Genomic DNA, 20,736 nt, shown 5'->3' on the forward strand with positions numbered 1-20,736 from the left:
ATTTCTTAAAAATCAAATTAATTTTAAGAAAAATGAAAAATAATTTTTATTTATGTCTATGAATAAAAATTTGTCTATTCCTTTTGTGTTGGAGGCATTAATCAGCGAGGAGTAGCATCTACCTGGTACATTGAAACAAAGGTCTTTCGGCTTTGATTTTAAAACGCTTGCTTCATTTTTTGTAATTTGTTTTACTCTTAAATTAAAAGCATACTCTACTAATAATACATTCGATTTTTCACACAAAATGGGTTCAATGATTGATATTATGATATCGATGTGAAAGGACAGATAAACTCTCTCTCTCTCTCTCTCTCTCTCTCTCTCTCTCTCTCTCTCTCTCTCTCTCTCTCTCTCTCTCTCTCTCTCTCTCTTCAAAACAAACGACAAGTTGACCAGGAAATGTGCATCGTCACAATGAACGCCGCGCGGCATCTCTTTCAAAATAAAACTGGACCCCTTCCCCATTAAAACTTTTCAGCGAGAACCAGTTTACAACCTCATCATAAAGAGTTACGACTGCATATAAAGAAGTTACCACTCCATATAATGAAATGATCACATCATGTAAAGAACTGACCTCATAATATAATGACTCAACAACGGCATATTATAAAATTGTCACATCATATAAAGGATTTACAATTGCATGTAAAGCTTTCACCACAATACATAAAGGTTTTACCACCATACATAATGGTTTTAATACACCATAACATGATGTTAGTACTGCATATAATGAACTTATCACCTAATGTCAAGAAGTTGCACTGCATAAAAGGATTTTGCAACAGCACATGAAGAGTGTACCATATAACATAACGATTGAACAATAGTTCATTATGAGTTTAGCTCTGTATGAAATGAGTTTATCATATCATATAAAGATTTATTCATAGCATATAATGAATAAACTACTGCACATTATGATATTACGACATAACGTAATAATGTTACCACTTCATATAAAGATTTTACCCCTGAATATAATGGTGAAATAATAGTATATAATGATGTAAGCACTGCATATAATGATGTTAGTACTGCATATAATGATGTTACCACTGCATATAATGATATTAATATTGCATATAAATAAAATACCAGTTCATATAATATGAAATTGACCTTAAGGCAGCTATGGCGTTCCATAGTGTCGCCTCTAACGCTTTAACACTGAGTGAAGTGAATATTCAGCTTTCAAATCATAAATAAAATCAATATGGCGCTTTTACTTCTGAAGTCATGATAGATTTGCATGTAATCGCGTAAAATCGTTAAATCGAATTTTTAAGTGCATTTAAAACTCGAAATCTTTCAAATTTTGTGCCTCTCCGCGTGTGACTCATGCAATAGACCAACGTTACCAAGTGATTAACAATTTTATGAAAGTATCGTAAATGTTCGTAAAGGGATTGTTTCTTTATAAAGGGAACAAATCGCTGTGTAAAAACCTGTTAACATGTTGCATTGTAAATGTGTGAACGAGATATTTCACAATGCAGAATTTGTTAAATTAAAGCAGTGGTTCACATTATTAAAGGTCAAATTGGGGACAGAGCCACGAACCGTCAACCATTCTTCAAATTTTCAAAGAATTTTTTCAAAAATCCCGTTTTTGGATATCAATAAGCAAGTTCTCATATCATCCAACCCTCTCTCTCTCTCTCTCTCTCTCTCTCTCTCTCTCTCTCTCTCTCTCTCTCTCTCTCTCTCTCAAAATTCAAAGATAAATCAATAATGTTCTCAAAGTCTGTTAAAACTTCACAGAATGTTTGACTATTGTATTTTGTTTTATTATACTTTCATGTTAAATTCTGAAATCTGATTGGTTAAGACGCAGTTGATAATCCGTTCTATTACCCTCAGCGTTAGCAACACCCTTGGCAACGGGTAACACAACGAATTGTTACATGCGCGTGAATTATGCGCGTACGGTTCGCCACAAAATTCACGTCATTTCTATATAAAAACAGAAAGTTTTCTTTGTACTGAAGACATTCAGTATAATAAAATAAATAGTGCCTGTTTGGGAGGGTAAGAGTTGAAATTAACACCCCTCGAAAACCATTGTTTTTCTCGGGGTGTCAATTTCAACTCTTACCCTCCCAAACAGGCACTATTTATATACTATAACATTTACCGTGTCAATGATAATTGTATTTTGTTCTATAACATCTACCGTATATGTAAAATCATCTTCAGTATATATTATAACTTCATGCACTTTTATGATGCAATTCGTACATATATATTGAATTCAGGTAAATGTAGGTGAACGAAATCTAAATGAGTGTTAATAAATTCAGTTATTGGATATCTGCATCCCGTTAACTACCGGTACATGTATAGGTGAAGTGTCAGACGAAATTAGGTTACGCATCACAAATTATCTGAATATCTGACTTGTTTTTATTTTGGATGAATCTACCGAGAAAAACGAGCGTGTTTCACATGTACTATTACTGTATAACGAGTAATTGGAATTAATTTGAAGATTCCTCGCTTTAAAAGGTGTATGGACCGTCAATTTGTTAGAAAAACCGGCATGTAATAATGACAGCATTTAGCTGCTATTTTTAGACAGATTGTCATATCGTAAGTTTTGTGTTTAGACCCATCCAGTAAATTCAACATTTAAAATATGACACAGCATCGTCGGAACCCACGGGTTTTCTATCCGCTACACTGGTGTATGACAAAGATAATGAATGAATAGGTACTGCGTTTTCCAATTTCATCAAAATAACTTTACATCTGTGGGTCAATCAAAGTGCAACACCCGTATGTATGAATTCGAATTCAAGGCCCTATCACTAAATGGAATTTGTTAAAGTTTTCATTTATTGTTATTATAGCAACTAAAATAGATACAATGTTTCTGCATCATTAAAATTTTGAATTCATTTTTTAAAGTGCTTTACTAATTCATTATCTCTTAGAATCGATGACTATTTCAAGATCACCAAAAGAATAGCAGCATTGAAAACAACAGACTGGGAACATACCCTTTAATTGGTTCTTTATTTAGATTACTCTATAATCACTGATTAACATTTTTTAGTACTTTCACTTGTTCCATGTGAATAATTAAAAAAAGAGTCAAAGAAAAATGTAGAAATACGCTGTAAACTTCAACAACTCTCTTTGGTGGTTCAAGGGGGATATGAAGGTATCGTAGCGATCATTGCCAGAATATTACATTTAGTGTATATGTTGATTATCTGTCAATGACCAAGGTCAAGGTCATATCATCATCAGGGCCAAGACACAACCTTGGGTCATAGATAACTTTTAAATCAAGTATATGAGAACCTGTTTTCTGATAGTGGGACGTAAAGGTAAACTTCTGTTGCCCTTGGTACTCGAGGGATCAAGATGGAATCAGTTGAAGTTACTGTTACTGTAACCTAAATCCTCATTAGTGAGTTAATAATATAAAGCAAATGTTATCGGACATAATGATCCGATTTTAATCCCACCAGATTTTTTTAAAGGAGTATATATATGTCCTTAAAGTTGAGAAAAAAAGGTAAAACGTAAGCGAAAGTTCAATTAGTATGACAATAATATGTCATCGTGATATTGTGGACAAAGAGAGTACAACCTAGACAGTTGTTCCTTAGAACATGACCATGCACAATCATGTCAACAGACTGACAGACAGACACACGGACGGACAGAGGGAGCGGTGGACGGAGAAAGGTGCCGACGGACGTTATGATCCCATAATCCCCCTCTTTCGAACTTGGTTTGCTGGTTTAAAATACAATGATTGAAGAATAAAAAATTAATAGACTACAATCATAGGTGGAAGGATTGGAAAGTTGTCTATGAATGATGTTCTTAAATATATATATTCTTGAGAAAAGAAAAAGTTTTAAACTACATGCTTTGATAACGTATCGCTTTTTTAAATTTGTTTAAATTTGGTAAAACAAAAGTAAGGTGGATGTCTCACGAGATGAATCAAACAAATATCTGTTCAAATACCTTGGTAAAGAAAGTGAGCGCACAAGATTGTAAATTTGCAGGAATTCTCGACACGAATCAATTGTGATTTAAATGTCTATAACCTCGAAAGGCTATGTCATAATATATTATGTTTAGAGTCGAAGTACATGGCTATTCCGGTTATTAAAAAACTCACAAGCTTTCAAAAATGACAATGAGAGGTAAACTGATAACTAGTTATATTAGAAATGTTAATGCAAACATATTTTAATGAAGTTATATTGTGTATATCCTAAAAAACTAGTAATAAGAAAAGAAAATAGTGTTCATACAGCAGATCTAGAAATCAATAACGACAAATTAAAATATACCGGTATATTATAATTCAACATTATGTTATAATAAAAAAACATTTAAAACAAAAAAAGTTTTAATTTAAAAGAAAAAAAAGACCACCAGTTGGATTTGAACCCAAAGCACTGAATGTATGTATTTACTAATCCAGTACGAAACCACTGAGCCATGCGAGACTTGTCAATATGCGATGTAAAGTACTGTTTGGAACAACACTGTCATATCAATGGACTTTGTTTTTTATCCTTCAAAAAATAATTTTAAAAAGTACATAATTAGTCATCTCTGGGTCATCTCTCCATCTTTTTTTAAAAAGCGACTTTTTAAATATTGAAATGTGTTATATTTACACGTTTCAAATTTGTGGAGAGAAGACCCAGAGACAACAAAATCATTTAAAAACAGTTGTAAATAAGTAGGATTTTGCATGAATTGCATCGTGTTGCTATATTTAGACCCATATTATGATAAAACCTTTTGCATTACAAATATTTTTCCACTCATTCCACATCCAACAGAAACCAAATAACGGTTATAATTCGAAAAATGTTTCAAATTAATTGATGAAATTTTCACTCTCCTTGTGCGCCAAGATTCCTGCCGAATGTACATCTTAAGCGCCCACTTTCTTAAGGCAACAAGAAAGATAACTCTTATCATTTCACCAACTTCGATAAACAATTTTATTTCTTATATTAAAACACCACGACGAATAAAATTCAATAGTGTTGATGTGGCTTTAATGTAGACACACTTGTTCTACTCAGTTAACCTTTAAAAAGGCTTTAATATAATGCCTTTGTGGCAAAATAAAACAAAGTGAATATTTCACTACAACTACTCTGTAACAAGGGGAATATTGTTTACCTGTGAAATTATTTGTAAGGTGGGCTGGAGACATCATACAAAATAACACATTTCGGTTTAAATTAATGAAATGTAAAGAGCAAAACAGCTTTGATTTTAGAAAGGATTGTTGCTAACGGTAAACTAGATTTAAATTTCATTTTCATTGTAAGAAAACATTATCACGTACATCTCCGTATCGACAATGGATTCGTATATATAACATGGGTAGTAAGGAGACACATGTGATTTTACATGCATGTTGACACAAACCATTCACTGTCCATACGAACGCCTGCTTTAGCTGATTTTTCATAATTTACACATTTTTGGAAGCCAAGTAATATTTAAGTACATACCTATCGATATCGGACCCACCAAAATAGTTTAGATGACTTGCGTCACTCTACTTTAATTCAGTAAAAAAAAATAATCAATTTTATTAATTAGCAATCAATAATTCAAATAATAATTATTTTTCCTTACAGAGATCTTGTTTCAATGATTTCAATTGTCCAAAAAAGACCACGGATATTAAGCCCTTATAAGGAACAAGATGAGTCCAGAGAACTGAATTCTCTCTCTCTTTAGTAGTTATTTTAGAAAAGTTACAATAGAATCAGTACTCTGTTTCTTCCCAAGAAAGTTTAATAATTTTAATTAATTACTTACCTTAACCGAAATCCTCATTCCAATTACAGTGTGAGATTTTGGTCCTAATGATAAAAACATGGCCTCCTTTTTATCCAAAGCAGACACCTCCCTCCTCAACCCCATCCCCTGGGGAATCACGTGACGAAGCTCCATCGTCTGCTCGCAAAAACGTCTTCTGCTGTCTGTCATCTTTAACAAATCTAAGTCGAGTCCTGTTGGTTGTTCAATAACATCTTGTTGCTCTAGCGAGGAAGTCGTAAGTAACTTTTTATCTATCCAATATACACCTCTTTTGGGACTTTTAAATACATACACGGAACACGGGTGTCAAAAGTAAGTCTTGGATTTCATAGGAATATGGAGAGATTGGCATCTGATTACAAATTTATTGGAGAAAATCAAAACAACAGCGGCGTTCATTCGCCTCAGGAGATCCATTTGAATTGTATCATATTGATGGTAAAGTCGAGATTATATCATTGAAATTTAAATGACAATTTCTGTCTACATGTTTCCATGAAGAAATAAACCAGATATTTTCTACACTGTACGTTCATTGTTTAAAAGGTCTATATAGGTAAAATAGAATCAAAAGCATTAACAAGATACTTGGTCAGACAATTCTTCATCTATACAATTAACGGTATTTTGGAAATTGAAAGTTTTTTATTTTCCATTTTTTTTTTTTTGGTTACGGTTACTTTGTTGTATTTTTTTTTAAATATTGTTTTGTTTTATTTGATATTAGGTTATTTTTATCGGATGAGGGTTTTCGGTATTGACTTAAATTCATTGCTTATGATATTCAAAATAAAAAGTAATTAAAGTAATAAGAATCCATTACTAATACAGGATAAAACTTCATGTAAATGCAATCAGTAATAAACCCAGGATATCAGACGCCTTCTAAATCAATAATTAACGTATATACATGGGATCGACTCCGTCGACATTTTAATTTGGACATTCATTGCTACGAAACCGGAACCCTCTAATCATTTCTTATTACAGAAAATAGATATCTGTCAAAACGTATTAACTTATCACTGTACCTTTTTATATCTACTGTAAGTCCGTGTGTAATATAAGCTGGATATTAAAGATTTATCAACACAAAATCATTCCTACACAATTTCATTACATCACAAGAGGCCCATTGGCCACACCATTCACCCGAGCAACAATAAGTTTAACTCTTATCTGATCAACTCAAAAATGTGTTACACCCCCTCCCCTTTCCCCCAACAGTAGCCTTTCTCTGATCCACTAAACCTTACCATTATCTCAACTTAAAAATCGTTCAAATTATTTTGCATCAACTTTACCGCCTATATATATATTTCTATGTAAAATTGGATATCACATCCCATACCTGTTGGCCTCCATGTACGAATTTTAATCAAAAATGTTGTTTCAGTTGCTCAATTGAGATGAAATAAAACAAAACTTGAGAACTAATTGCTACTACACAATGCTCTGAACTGAACTGACTTTCAAATTGTCTCTTATAGAAAATAAATGTACCCATTTACATGAATATTGATTATCAAAATGATTCTTTACTCAAATACAAGCCAAGTCATGCGTGTTAAGCTGCTGACACAAAGCATGTATAATTTAATTTTATATGTTCCATCTTCCTCAAATACAAAGGATCATGAACAAAATAGTCATTTAGTTCTCCTTTTTCTGTCACACAATCGATATCGCACGAAATTCGGCATAGTTTAGTATGGAGAGATATGTTCGGTAAAAAATATCGTGGTCAACTTCAAGTAGAGCAACGGTTACTTTATCTTGGATCTTTTACAATAAAATCAAGTTTCCTATTGAAATCAGTGTTGAAGTTTCGTGGGGGGAGGGGGTCACCCCTTTCATTAAAGAAGAGAAAAGAAAAACAAATCAGGGTTAGGAATCATCTTATTAAATTCATATAATTATGACTTAATAAACATTGAACAAAGAGGCTGTTATGATTTTAAAATGAAGTTTTATTGATGACTTTTTCACAGGTCTGAAAGACGTTATTTAAAAGACCCCGAAAATATTTCAAACATTGTTTTACAACTTCTATAATTGTAGTCAATAGCTATAATACTGTACTGAAAACATAAAACTCTGCGCCAAATCTATTGATCTAGCTCGCAATATTTGAATCATAATTCAATGCCTTCCAAATGTGCAATTACCATGTTAAATGTAGTAAATAAAGGTTCATACAGAAAAAAGAAAACAGTAATTGCAAAATGTTGATTTTTTTGTTTGCCAACAATGAGTTAAATCCATAAGGAAAGACATTAACATTCGTCAGACAATCATAAGACGTAAATGAAGTCGCAACATTATTTAATATCAAAATTAATGTTTTACAACTAAATGACATCGTGTGCCTGTTGGTTACCGTTCCTGAATTAATTAGCATTTTATTGTTGACACTTGCAGTAAAAGTGAAAATATTATACAACAAATTCTAACAATGCTCATCTTTTTTATGCACTTGGAAAAGAGGAAATCTTTTTTCAACTATATTAAAATTAATACAGTTGGAGCCTGCCAACCGAATTATGTCTAAATGGACTCCATTTTCTCCTTTGTATATTTGTAAAATTTTCACCCATTACTACGGACCCACATTGTGGGCCCTCCTTGACTTTTAATGATCATGGTTTGTACAAACTTTAACCTTTCAGGTATATATGAAAGCTTAAGGTAAAGTTATTATATTACTGAACAAGTGGTTCTAGAGATTAAAGGGGTTTTTTTTTAGAATACACATATATCATCTTAGATTCTTTTATTCCCCCATTCTCTTTTCTTGAAAGCGGTACATGAGTCCTTCCCACCGCTATACCTGAAAACCGTTTGCCCAAGGTTTCCTTGTCTCAAATTTGGGTTCAAAATGATCATTAGAGGTTTCAGAGAAGATGACCATATAAAATATAAATACTTGGAGCAACAATGATGAAAGACACAGGAAAAATGATTGCCCTCAAACACTCACTATGTTCTTCAGCTCTGATAAGCTAAAAATATGTTTCCAACTCGGTGTAACATGAAACAATTTAATGTGATAAAAAGTTCTATATACATCAACTTTTATGTTTTTTCTTCATTTTCTTCTTTTTACCAGAGCCCTCTAGCATTGCTATTGCATCCTCTGTTTTTCTCTTCTTTTCTAGAGTAGCCCTGAAAACAAAAATTGACTCATTATTATATTTCATAGTTTGACTGTTGTGACATATTCTCAACCACAACTCCGTTGATACATGTATTTAAAAACAAACACTGTAGATTTTAATGGACTGGAAATATTTGCAGTGGCGTGGCTGTCACAAAAACACAATAATTGATTCTCATTAACCAGAACACTTAATACTCTCTTTATGCTCAATCTCTTAATGCCAATCATCTTTCAGGCTGACCCCAGTACACAAGAGCTTCTCCTTTCTGTTAATCATCTATTAGCACTTTCTATAACTTGCCCCTTTAATGCTGATCATCTTGGAGTTTGTGCCAAGAACCTCCAATAACTTACCCCCTTTGTGCTACAGGTCTGAACTATCATAATCAAGAAATTACCTTCTTGAAGTAAATCATCCTTGAGCCTGGTCAAAAAACTTTACCCAATGATGTTGATCACCTTTCAGCCTGCAGCTGGTTCAATTACTTGCTGCTCAATGCTTATTTTTCTAGAGTCTAAACTAACAAAACCTAAAGAACAACTTACCAATTTGTGCTAAAGTCTGAGCTGAACACATCATACAATTTACCCCTTGATGCTGATCATCTTTGAACCTGATCCTTAACCTTTAATGCTGATCATATTTAAACCTGATCCTATAACTTATTTCATAATGCTGATCATCTTTGAACCTAATCCTAAACCTCAAAGTTGATGCTGGTCATCTCTGAACCTGATCTTAAAACTTACCCCTTGATGCTGATCATATTTAAACCTCATCACATAACTTACTCTATAATGCTGATCATCTCTGAACCTGATCTTAAAACTTACCCCTTGATGCTGATCATCTTGGAGCCAGAGCTGAGTGCCTGCTTCCACTCATGTTCCGATCCTTTCACTTCATACTGTGTCAGGTCCAAGTCTTTGAGAATGGCCAGCTCCTTCTTCTGAGTGGCTTCCACTTCTTTGGCTGCTGCATTCTGTAGAACAATAATTCCATGATTAAGTAAAAATCCTGCACTGTTTCATCTCTAAAAGACATTAAAAAATATATATCAAATATATCTATACCATGCAATCAAAAAACATGTATAATTTTGACACAAAAATTCTCAAAAACTATTTATGCAAACAAGAAGACGGTTTTGACAATTTACGGCAATAAAATCTATACGACACTGTACAGCTGTGTATATAAATTTGATTTTATTCTTTGCATGTACTAGACAATAGATCTAGGGTTCGCAAATCCAAGCAATTTTTCCGGAAAGCTAAAGTTCTGTAGCTCAGCAGAATACTACAGTCATCTATGAAGCACATTTTTTTTGCCTTCATGTTTCATTATTTATCGCAAATATAGCATGGATGTATACGCTACGGCCGATGTAGCATTACGTTGAGTGACGACTCTTTCTAACCGGTATGTATTTCAATTGCAAGTCGCAACAAACTGGCACATTTATATATTTATATTTACATCTACCATGTATAATAATGACTGTATTCATCGATGAAGCAAAATTGCTGTATGAAATGGCGAACCAGTTTAAAAAGTGTGTTTTTGACAATTGTTCACATCATAAAAAAAACAAGAAGCTATTATTGTGAGATCAATTATCGCAGTGATATAGTTTATGCAGTCCTGATACAGAGTTACATGTAAACGTCACAACTGGCAGTTGGTGCATAAATTATCAATACCGCGTAAGCAGACAGGGTAACGGCTCATTTAAAATAAAACACAATTTCATACATTATTTAAATGTATGTACAAAATAATTAGCAGATATAATGCTTAAAATATCTGATACAGTGAAAATTAATTCTCATACTGAAATCGACACATAGATAAAACATAGCCTGTAACACTGCATACCTAACAGAGTTATCGTTCCTTATCCGCTAGGGTCCCTGTGAGAAATACTCTTCCGGCCAGGGCCGTAGCAATAGACCATGGCTATTTATAGCCACCGTCTAAAAAGCCATTGTTTCTTTGATGGTTCATCTTACTTTAAATTGTGTTTGAGGTATTTCAGTGAATTTAAAGAGTGGTTGAGGTTGAATACAAGAAGTGAGACATTTCTTTTAAATACTGACCAGTTCATCCTCCATGGACTGTTCTGTGGGCTGCAGTGTGATTTCCTTTCTCTCTATCATGTCTTTTTCTACATCAGCTTCCATGACAGCATTCAGACACTTAACAATTAGTATCACATAACAGTTAAAAATTAAAACAGAACACTAATGAATTTGAAGATAGACAAAATGACAATAGTACATGTACATGTAAATTATTATTCAACAGAAACATATGCATGTATTTGCATGTACATGAAGCTGTATGTAAATTATGATCCGAGGTTATATTGTTGTATGAAATACAATAACTGACATAGCCTCTAAGTTACCTGCTACTTTTTTTAGTATTTCAGCAGAATCATCAAAAACAATTTATATGTCAACAGTGTATTAAATAAAAAGATAAACATTTATTGATTGTTATAAAAGGTAAGAAGTTTTCTCACGTCACTATAAATGCCTTTACCAAGTATAATTCTACACTTCCTTCAGCTGAAACATATAAGACTTACATTTACAACTTTGCGGATGATTCTGTTAAAGAGACCCAGTAACTGGCTGGAGGGGAGATCAAGCTCTTTCTCCAAATCCTCCACAGTTTTGTGTTGCAAACCTAGACCAAGAAGCATGGCCTGTGTATAAAATAAAAAATAAAATAACGTGTGACAATTCTAGGAAATTAGACAATTACATATAAATTCTTTCATTAATATCATAGTACATTGTAGTTCAAAAGGACTTTAAAGAGAGGTGCAAATGTCTTAAATTTTTATCTCTATACAAAGCAATATACATATGTATTAAAAAAATATTTTAAAATTTCAACAACAAAATGGTTTGCCATGTATGCCATAAATGTCAACAGAATAGCTTGTGAATCAATAAACTGACTTACACTCTGTACAATACTGAGCTGAATGTCCATCTGGTTGAGGAAGAAGAGCCGACTGATTGACGGTAGCAGGTCCACAATCAGGTGATAGTCCACCATGTTCTGGGCATACAGCTCCAACCTCTTAACATCGTATCTAGTGAAGTAAGTCTCCATCTCCTGAACTGTTGGATCTACAATTATCCCAAGGAACTAGGTTTACTAGTTACAATATAGCAAAAGTTTAGCTCTGAAAATGTTCTGCAATTCTTTTAACATAATATATTTTAACTGTGGTATACTCAAATGTATGGTAAAACATGCATACAGACATCTACATTCAAAATTTACAGGTTGATGTCTTCAAAGAAATATAAACATTCAAAGTTTTAATTGAGATCGAAAGCTAGATGTATTAATCCCATTTAATATTCATACCATTGGCAAAATTACCCTACATTTAAATGTACATTTGTTGATACATGATAGGTATTGTAAAACACTGTTACAGCTAAGTGCCAGGGTTGACCAATTTTGATTCATAACAGTAAATGTAATTCATCTTAAAGTTTCAGTAATAAAACATTTTTAAGACTGAGGGAAATGAAACTGTCTTCATTGTAAAAGTGAATTCATTATATCTAAAGTATATTTTCTGTAACCATGCTTAATTGTAGTTGTCCATCTTTGTTAGCTGTTTCACTACCTACTTGTTTTTCTGGATTTAAATTGTTTCTGCTCCAGGATGCTAAGCGACATAGATGGAGTGAAATTCTTAAACTGGTATGCTAATAATGACACAAAACGTCTTCTAAAATCTGTAACCAAAAAAAATAATAATAATAATAAAATTCAAAAATTTCACAAAATTCAAATTAGAACAGATTCCTGAAATATTACCTTGATTACCTACAAATAGCAACATGTACATACCTTTCCAGAATGCATATAACCAAGAATCCTTCTTCCTGTCCTGTCCATCCTCTGTATCTTCATCAGACAACAGGTGTAACATGATACAGGAGTGTTCACCTGTCAGGTCATTCTGTAATATGTCAGGTAAAACATTACAATAGGTGTGTTATACGATTCAACAGAAAGTGTTCATCTGCTAATTAAAGTCAACCTGTAATCAGTCATGTCACAAGAACACAGCCCTTTAATAGATGTAAATTTTGAGAATTTCAATATTTACATTGTACATACATGTACATGTATAGTCAAATAGGTATAATAAGTCACTTACAGGTGTTTGCCTGAGGTACACAGGTGCAAAGCCATTTTTCTTCCAGAATCTGCAAAGACAGATTCTTGTTTAATTACATGTGTAAAAGTAATCATCAAGATTCTGTAAGCTATGATTGCCAGCAATGACCTACCAATATAACTAACCAGTAATTAATTGTAATAATACAATGAAAATATTGAATGAATTTGTCTTTCATTCTGTACACAAATTTGAATACAAGACTTGATATGCATTGAAATATAATATATATATTTAAGTATAGTTCACAAAGCAAACAATAAAAAAAATGTACATTGTAGGAAGATTATTTTGAAAAGTAAGCCTTAATTTTGCTATTGGGTTTTTTTCTACGATTATTCATGTACTTACTTGAGTAAACCAGAAGTCAGGCCATAGGAGACGCCGAGATAGTCCAGCTTCTCCGGTTTCCTCTCACTCAGCTTCATCAGCAAGGGAGGTAAATTCTTCCTTGGGGTAAGTCTTTCCTCTAGTAAATCTACCTCCTGTTCAGTATAGCAGACATAAATATACAAAATCAAGTGAATCAACATCTATACATTTACAGTATTATTCATGACTTGTAAACACTCGAACGTCAATTTAGGTATCAAATATATATATATATATATATATATATATATATATATATATATATATATATATATATATATATATATATATATATATATATATATATATATATATATATATATATATATATATATATATATATATATATATATATATATATATATATATATATATATATATATATATATATATATATATATATATATATATATATATATATATATATATATATATATATATATATATATATATATATATATATATATATATATATATATATATATATATATATATATATATATATATATATATATATATATATATATATATATATATATATATATATATATATATATATATATATATATATATATATATATATATATATATATATATATATATATATATATATATATCCTGAACCTGGTTTATATGGATTTGATATACATTTTGCAAGGCAAATGTCAGAGACTCAAAATCTGGGTAATTTTGTGTTTTAATTGAACTTTAAAAAAACCCATATGAATAGAATTACTGGTATTAGAGGACAAAATGGGAAACAATAATATTTTTTTTATACATGTTTAATATATGTACATACAAATTGGGCCTTGCATTTGCATCTGAAAATTGCTTGACAATAATTTTCCTGAGCAGTGCAATATAAAGAAATGTTTTCCTAAAAGCTATGGGGATAATATTAAGCTTGCAATACAGTAAGTGTGTTGTATGTTACCTGGTCATCCACTACATTGGTCTGAGGTTCTGAGTCCACTGTCTCTGACAGACTGACCACCTCACCTTTGTAGTATTGCTTCAGCAAAGATAGAGCCCTGCTGCCATAGCCCATCTGTTCAATTTAGAAAAAAAAGCCAATCTTATTTATCAAATATTACATCATATCTACCTACCTACGTCAGCACGAAAAATCTTCAAAGAGGATTAATTTACATGTATCTGACTTTCATTTCAAAAGCCAATGTGTCTGGCTTGGCATGATGTCCGATATATTTATGGAAAATTTGAGTTATGAAACCATTGTTCTATGCACGCTAGGCGATAACAGACTTACAGACTGGTAATCAGGGTGTGTGGCAATCCTAACGACGCGGGCTCCTGACAGTCCTGGGAAATCATGGTCTTGAAACTGTTGTAGACAAAAAAATTAATAAGTGTCTTGAGTATCAATACCATTTGTAAATGCCAACCAGTATGAAACCTTACCCATACCAGTATATTATCTGCTCCATGTTGTATACATAGACCTATACATTTATATGATGGAACAATAATCTAAATAAACATGTAACGCGTACTCAAAGTTTTAGCACCTAATACATACCTGTTGGGAGATGGTCCAGGGAATCAAGTCACCAGATGCCCTCTTTCCCCTTGACAAACTGCTCATTATAGAGGCTTTAGAGATTTCTCCCTCCAAACACACCTACAAAAACAGGAAATCTTACTAAACCATGTCAGTCACAAAATAAAACAAAAGAATGTAAATTAACATAAATCAACTGGGGACAAAAGACCAGCTTACCTGGAGTATACATAGAACCTCAGGGAGGGAGGTCTGATTGGGATCCACTGGACCAAGCAATGCAAAGACATGATGAGCGGGGGCATCAGACAACAACTGAAGGTCATTTGGAGTGTTCTGAAAGGTGAAATTTTTAACTCATAACATAGGTACATAACTAGGTACAGGAACAGGGGGAATAAAACTCCTTTTTATACACCGAGGCGTGTTCAGCAAAGCCGATGCTTGCGAATGCTTGCGAATGCTTGCCAAAATTCCCTATAACTGTAACACATATTTTGGCAAGTGATCACAAGCACCAGCTCTGCTAAACAGACCTCATATTGCCAATGCATTGCATAGTACTCACTATATTGTAGGCACACGTACTGTATTAATCACAATGTATACACAATGGAAGTAGTGTTGAATATTCTGAGAGAATGCAGACCTTGTAGTGAGAAGACACATAGAGAGCCATCACTCTGTGGAGGAACGCCTCTGAGGCTTTATGATAGGAGAACAGTGTGTCTCTGTTTATGTAGTACAGGTCACAGGCCTCAGGGAGGGGGCAGCCAGAGGAAATTCTGGAGACATTTGTTGCATCCAAACACAGTAGGTCGTACAGCCAGCGCTCCACAGGGTCTCCATTGGCATAACGTATAGATTCATTCAGCACCACTTCATGGAGAACTCGGCCTGAATAAAAGAAAATATTTCAAAACTCAAAGGAATTTGTTAATGGTATACATAATAATCTGTAACACTTAATTCAATTTGTTGAAACTGTATAAATAATAACAATATTAAATCAAGATGTTTTTTGTAATCATATATCCTCTAGAATCTATTCTATTCCATGTGAATGTATCTGACCTGACGTTGACAGGACTCCATCTGATTTTTTGGTCATTGTGATTGTCTTCTGGACCTCTGAGGAGTTCCCACCAAATGTACTGGACTGCTGCCTCAGCTGTTGGACCAGCTTTAGGGAGAGGGAGCGCCCTGTGCCCTCATATCTACAAACAATGTGAAATTGAAAATATACAGATGCTTTCAGCAAATACATAATGTTGAATTAAGAGTTGTACAAAATGAAGTTACCGGTACTTGGTTTATGGATCTTACTCATTACTCATTAATTCTGCATAAACTGGATGGACATTATATTACTTGAAAAAAATCATCTTAAATCTGTGAGGTTCACACCTAAGGAATAAATTATTATTTATTTGTGAGAATAATTTGATAGTTTGACTCACCCATTGATGGTGGAGGACATGAACACTAGATAGGGCCCAAGCAGACTCTTAACCAGTGGGAGAGGAATGGCAGCTGCCTCATCAATACACACCAGTTCAGCCTGACCAAGCTTGTGGGAATCAGTCGGATGGATGTACTGAAAGGGAGGGGAAAACATTTAAAGAACAATTCATTATCTGAATGTAATAGAAATCTTTCAGCCTCAGTTTTATTTGTGTTTCTCTGGCAAATAACCATTTCAAAAGCATGATACATGTAAATAATTAAACCTAAGTACATGGATTTCTACATGGCAGTTTTATCTATTAACATGCTCATATGTTCTTAAGCTAGTAAAGCTACATGTTGCCCATAAAGTGTACCTTTATATGATATTGACAAATTCAAAGAATCTACCTGTATAGTTTGCCTGTGTTCTCTGAAGATGTTTACTCTCACAATGGCTCTGTTAAAATCTGGGTTGGTGGACTGAATTATCTCATAGTCCATGTGTTCCTAAACAGAAAATGTTTAATAGCAATATAGACATGAATAAATTTGATTTTCGTTACATTCCTAAGATTAAAATTTTCATGTGGATATTCAGTATTTTTGTTTTATGAATTAAAGAATAACAAAATCACCTGGTATTCTAGAGCATCAAATCCTTTGAATATAAATTCAAATAAGGTTTTCAAATTTTCTGGACTTGGTGCAGTCACAAAAATATTGGAGTATCTGAAAACAAAGGTATCATAAAAGCAATTGACCATTTAAGATATCAAAGCATTATCACTTTATACCTATTTTATTTCAAGAGATCAAAAACATAAAGGTACTGTACCCGAATCCCACAGCTGTTGCCATAGCCAGCCCCAGAGCAGCTGACTTGCCCCGCCCCCTGGCAGCCGTCATGATCACAGTACTCCTCAATGTCTTCTCAGATATAGCCTCAATAAACTTCAAAAGTGCTTTACCCTGCATAGTTAAAAAGAGTTACACATTCATTTGCTTAAAGAAATAATTCTTTCTGTATTTTACTTTTTAAAAAAATATTTTTTTTGATGTCGAGTTGATGTGGTGCTTCCAAATCAACTTGCATGATCCTAATATAATTTTTATCACAAAATGTGCAGTACTAAGTTAAGTTTCAAAAGAGACATTTACCGGTATTTAATTACACAAAACTATGGCAGGGTCTACTCTGTGCTTAAGAATCTTCAGAATCGGAATACAGTTGCCTTTAGTTTGTATAATATCAACAAGGGATGGGCAAAATGATTTAGTACAAAGGAAAAATTTTGAGATATATTAAAGTCAGAACATAGGGACTAACTTATTAGCCCCTGATTCATAGATTGCTTGAATATAATAGAGCTTTCTTCTCTGACCTGGTCCAAAGTTCTGCAGCAGTTCACAATGGCTCCTACAGGCTGAGTGTCCTGTAGAGAGTCTTTCAGCTCCTTCAGCTCAACCTCCCTAGCAGGAACATCCTCCTGTAGTACACATGTATGTATGATTATATGTGTAAGTGATTTCAAAACATTAAATTTCCTTTTTACATAGAAACAACATTGAATTTCATTTAATAACCATCACAAATTTGTTTTACATCATAACATTCTGAATTATAAAAACACAAATACAGTTGAACTTTGATATCTGGAATACTAATATCTCAAAGGCAATGGATATGTCGAAGTGATTTGTAAGTCCCAACCACTTATTTTTTAAGTAATTTACCTTCAATACCGGTATCTCAAATACTAGGATATCTCGAAGTTTTTAAACAGTCAAATCTAGTTTGAGATACTGAAGTTTTACTATATACATTAGTACTAAATCAATTGACAATTTTGATAGTATTAAAAATTAGAGATTCAATCTCTAAATCTCAAATAGTTCAAATATTAGCTATAAAAGTATTCTAAATTCTGTTGCACAAAAATTCAGTTTTTATTTGCTACTGCATTCACGACTGTGGAGATTACACAGTACATGTACATAAGATGGTCAAGGAATAAATATGAATACAAAATCTGTACTTACAATAGACTTAGCAGGTACAGGTTGAATGTTAAGATTGTGTGAAGAAACAGGTAAAATGTTGAACTGGTCATCAATAACCATGCAGTTCTTGCACGATGCCAGAGAAAGCAAAAATCTACAATGTCAAACAAAATAAATATACAAATATTGTCATATAGCATTATCAAACTTATTTTATTTGCGTAGTCTAATGCTGACAATTGTTTATCATGGCCAATTCTTTAGTACAAAAAGCTGTATACTGTACCTTTTTTTTTTTATTACAACACTTAATTAATCTGCTTAAATTCATGCTTAATTAACTGAGCAATATGGTTAATATACCTTTCATTAAATCTACCAACAACATCCTGATGAGCTTCTGTTCTGAATCTTGTGTGTACATCCTAAATGTTAAACAAGCAAATTATACTTTTTGACATTTTCATAGTATGAATACATTATATATGAAATTGTGTACATATACACTTTGAAGTTAATCAGATAGTGTGCTACAATGCACACATTTTGTAAGAAAGGAAACATCTATAAACAGTAAAAAAATCTTAACTTGTGATAAAAAAAACTTCTTTTCTTGATGTCATGAGGTTGTTTACAGTTTACATCACCATGTTTCTAAAATCATTATCTTACAGAAACTTTTACAATATTGCTTAACTTACCATGGTCATGGTGTACAGTTGTTTGAGGGAGTTCATTGTTTTCAGAAGAATAACAATCAGTCCCCCTCCCTCTACTGTCTCTATGGTTCGAGCTAGAAGGTTAGGGGTCAAGGCCTCAAAATCCTAAAAAATAAATTTATAATATATCAGAGAACAAAAGGATCTATGCATTCTTAATTCAAAGCCATAAAAATTCAAGTAAATACGATAATATCTTTTTTCTTTAAACTTTTATGGTTACCCGGTACTGGTATTTCTCAGTATCTTAATTTTCCTTATATAAAATAAAAGTACAAGTTTTTCAAGTACACAAGGGACCTTTCAAGGTAAAGTGAACCAAGAACTCTATTACCTGCAGTATGCACATGCCGAATGTCTGTCCTAGAATTTTGTGAGTTTCAGCATAGTAACAGTATCTGATGGAGGTTGCAGCCACAAACAACTCAAACGGATCATCCTCTTTCATGTCAAGCTTTCCCCGTTTTATCTTCTTTTGCAGCTGCTTCATTCGTTTCTTCCGATGGCTGCAAAATATTTTAAGCTGCTCTTTAATTTTGTGTTCATGGAAAATTTTCATGAAAAATTCAACATTTTTTTTTACTGCTTTTCAGCTTTCACTTCATCATACGCAAAAAGTCTGGTAGAAAATTCAACATGAACTTTTTACATTGTGTGTTTTTTTCCAAATTTTAATATCAATTCATACCTGCTAAATCCCAGCTCTTTTTTGTAGCACCATAACACTGTAGGTCTGGCTTTGACTGTTGCTTTAGACAACATGTGATGTAAAATTACCACCTGTAATTTAAATATACACTCAGATTTTAACAGTCTAAACAAACATATACTCTATCTTTGATCATTTATTTTCTGCCTCACAAAATGTCATGTCTATGTGTGTTATGTACCTGGTCTTTGCCGTGATCTCCAACCACAACCACCAGTGACCGATGCTTCTTAGCAGCTCCATTCTCAACCAGAATCCTCAGTCGGTTATCTATCTTTTTCCTTACCATATTTTTAAACTGGAGAGACACTTAAATTGCCTATGGGAGAAATCAAGATATGTAAAATAAGCATTCATGGTATATGTTGTAATATTGAGCAGCATGTAAATGTAAGAATATCAATTCTACTCTTATTAAAGAGAATATTTACATGTAAACCTAATTTTACTCTGGGAGTAATTTTTTTAGTTTCATAAAGTTTCAAGACAACTAGGTCCATCATAATTCATCCACCAAGTGACATGTACATTGTAGTCTACAAACATGAGGGTAATTCATGCGATTTTAATCTTACACATCTTTTATTTGTCCCCAAGGCATTGGGATAGAAAGAAAATGATCAATTCATATAGAAACCATATCAACTTGTTTATATTTTAAAAATACAGACTGGAACTTGATATTCTGTTTAGAATGACTGTTCTGGGAAGGTACTTACACTAAGATTATTGTAAACTGTAAATTGCGTCCT

At 32.8% G+C, this 20,736-nt stretch overlaps 2 protein-coding genes across 2 annotated transcripts in view; both read right to left on the minus strand.

Annotated features, from left to right (window-relative positions):
• LOC128180999 (uncharacterized) overlaps positions 1-6,195 on the minus strand; it is a 34,171-nt gene extending 27,976 nt beyond the window's left edge. The window contains exon 1 of the mRNA XM_052849245.1: positions 5,827-6,195. Coding sequence (XP_052705205.1) covers positions 5,827-5,997 — 171 coding nt within the window. The 5' untranslated portion in view covers positions 5,998-6,195. The remainder of the gene's footprint in view (positions 1-5,826) is intronic.
• Positions 6,196-8,856: 2,661 nt separating this feature from the next.
• Positions 8,857-20,299, minus strand: LOC128162119 (RNA cytidine acetyltransferase-like). The gene is made up of 26 exons (XM_052825320.1): positions 20,166-20,299; positions 19,964-20,055; positions 19,610-19,781; positions 19,258-19,380; positions 18,920-18,981; positions 18,596-18,710; positions 17,938-18,042; positions 17,391-17,524; positions 17,191-17,284; positions 16,964-17,062; positions 16,567-16,703; positions 16,181-16,323; positions 15,756-16,003; positions 15,326-15,442; positions 15,125-15,226; positions 14,855-14,929; positions 14,519-14,632; positions 13,561-13,694; positions 13,189-13,237; positions 12,876-12,987; positions 12,653-12,760; positions 11,967-12,136; positions 11,584-11,703; positions 11,090-11,188; positions 9,824-9,972; positions 8,857-8,994 (listed from the first exon to the last, which is right to left on the minus strand). Exons 1-26 carry the CDS (start codon positions 20,271-20,273, stop codon positions 8,898-8,900), a joined length of 3,078 nt encoding a protein of 1,025 aa, XP_052681280.1. The 5' UTR covers positions 20,274-20,299; the 3' UTR covers positions 8,857-8,897.
• Positions 20,300-20,736: the final 437 nt, after the last annotated feature.

Source organism: Crassostrea angulata, chromosome 1 (genome assembly GCF_025612915.1).
Source record: "Crassostrea angulata isolate pt1a10 chromosome 1, ASM2561291v2, whole genome shotgun sequence".
Classification (NCBI taxonomy): domain Eukaryota; kingdom Metazoa; phylum Mollusca; class Bivalvia; order Ostreida; family Ostreidae; genus Magallana; species Magallana angulata.

Excerpts from the sequence above, each read along its gene's own strand:
- LOC128162119 (XM_052825320.1), bottom strand. The coding sequence starts at position 20,273 with ATGGTAAGGAAAAAGATAGATAACCGACTGAGGATTCTGGTTGAGAAT. Across the intron at positions 13,695-14,518 it reads CCAATGTAGTGGATGACCAG|GAGGTAGATTTACTAGAGGA; the intron begins GTAACATACAAC and ends TATACTGAACAG. Across the intron at positions 13,238-13,560 it reads CTGACTTCTGGTTTACTCAA|ATTCTGGAAGAAAAATGGCT; the intron begins GTAAGTACATGA and ends CTGTCTTTGCAG.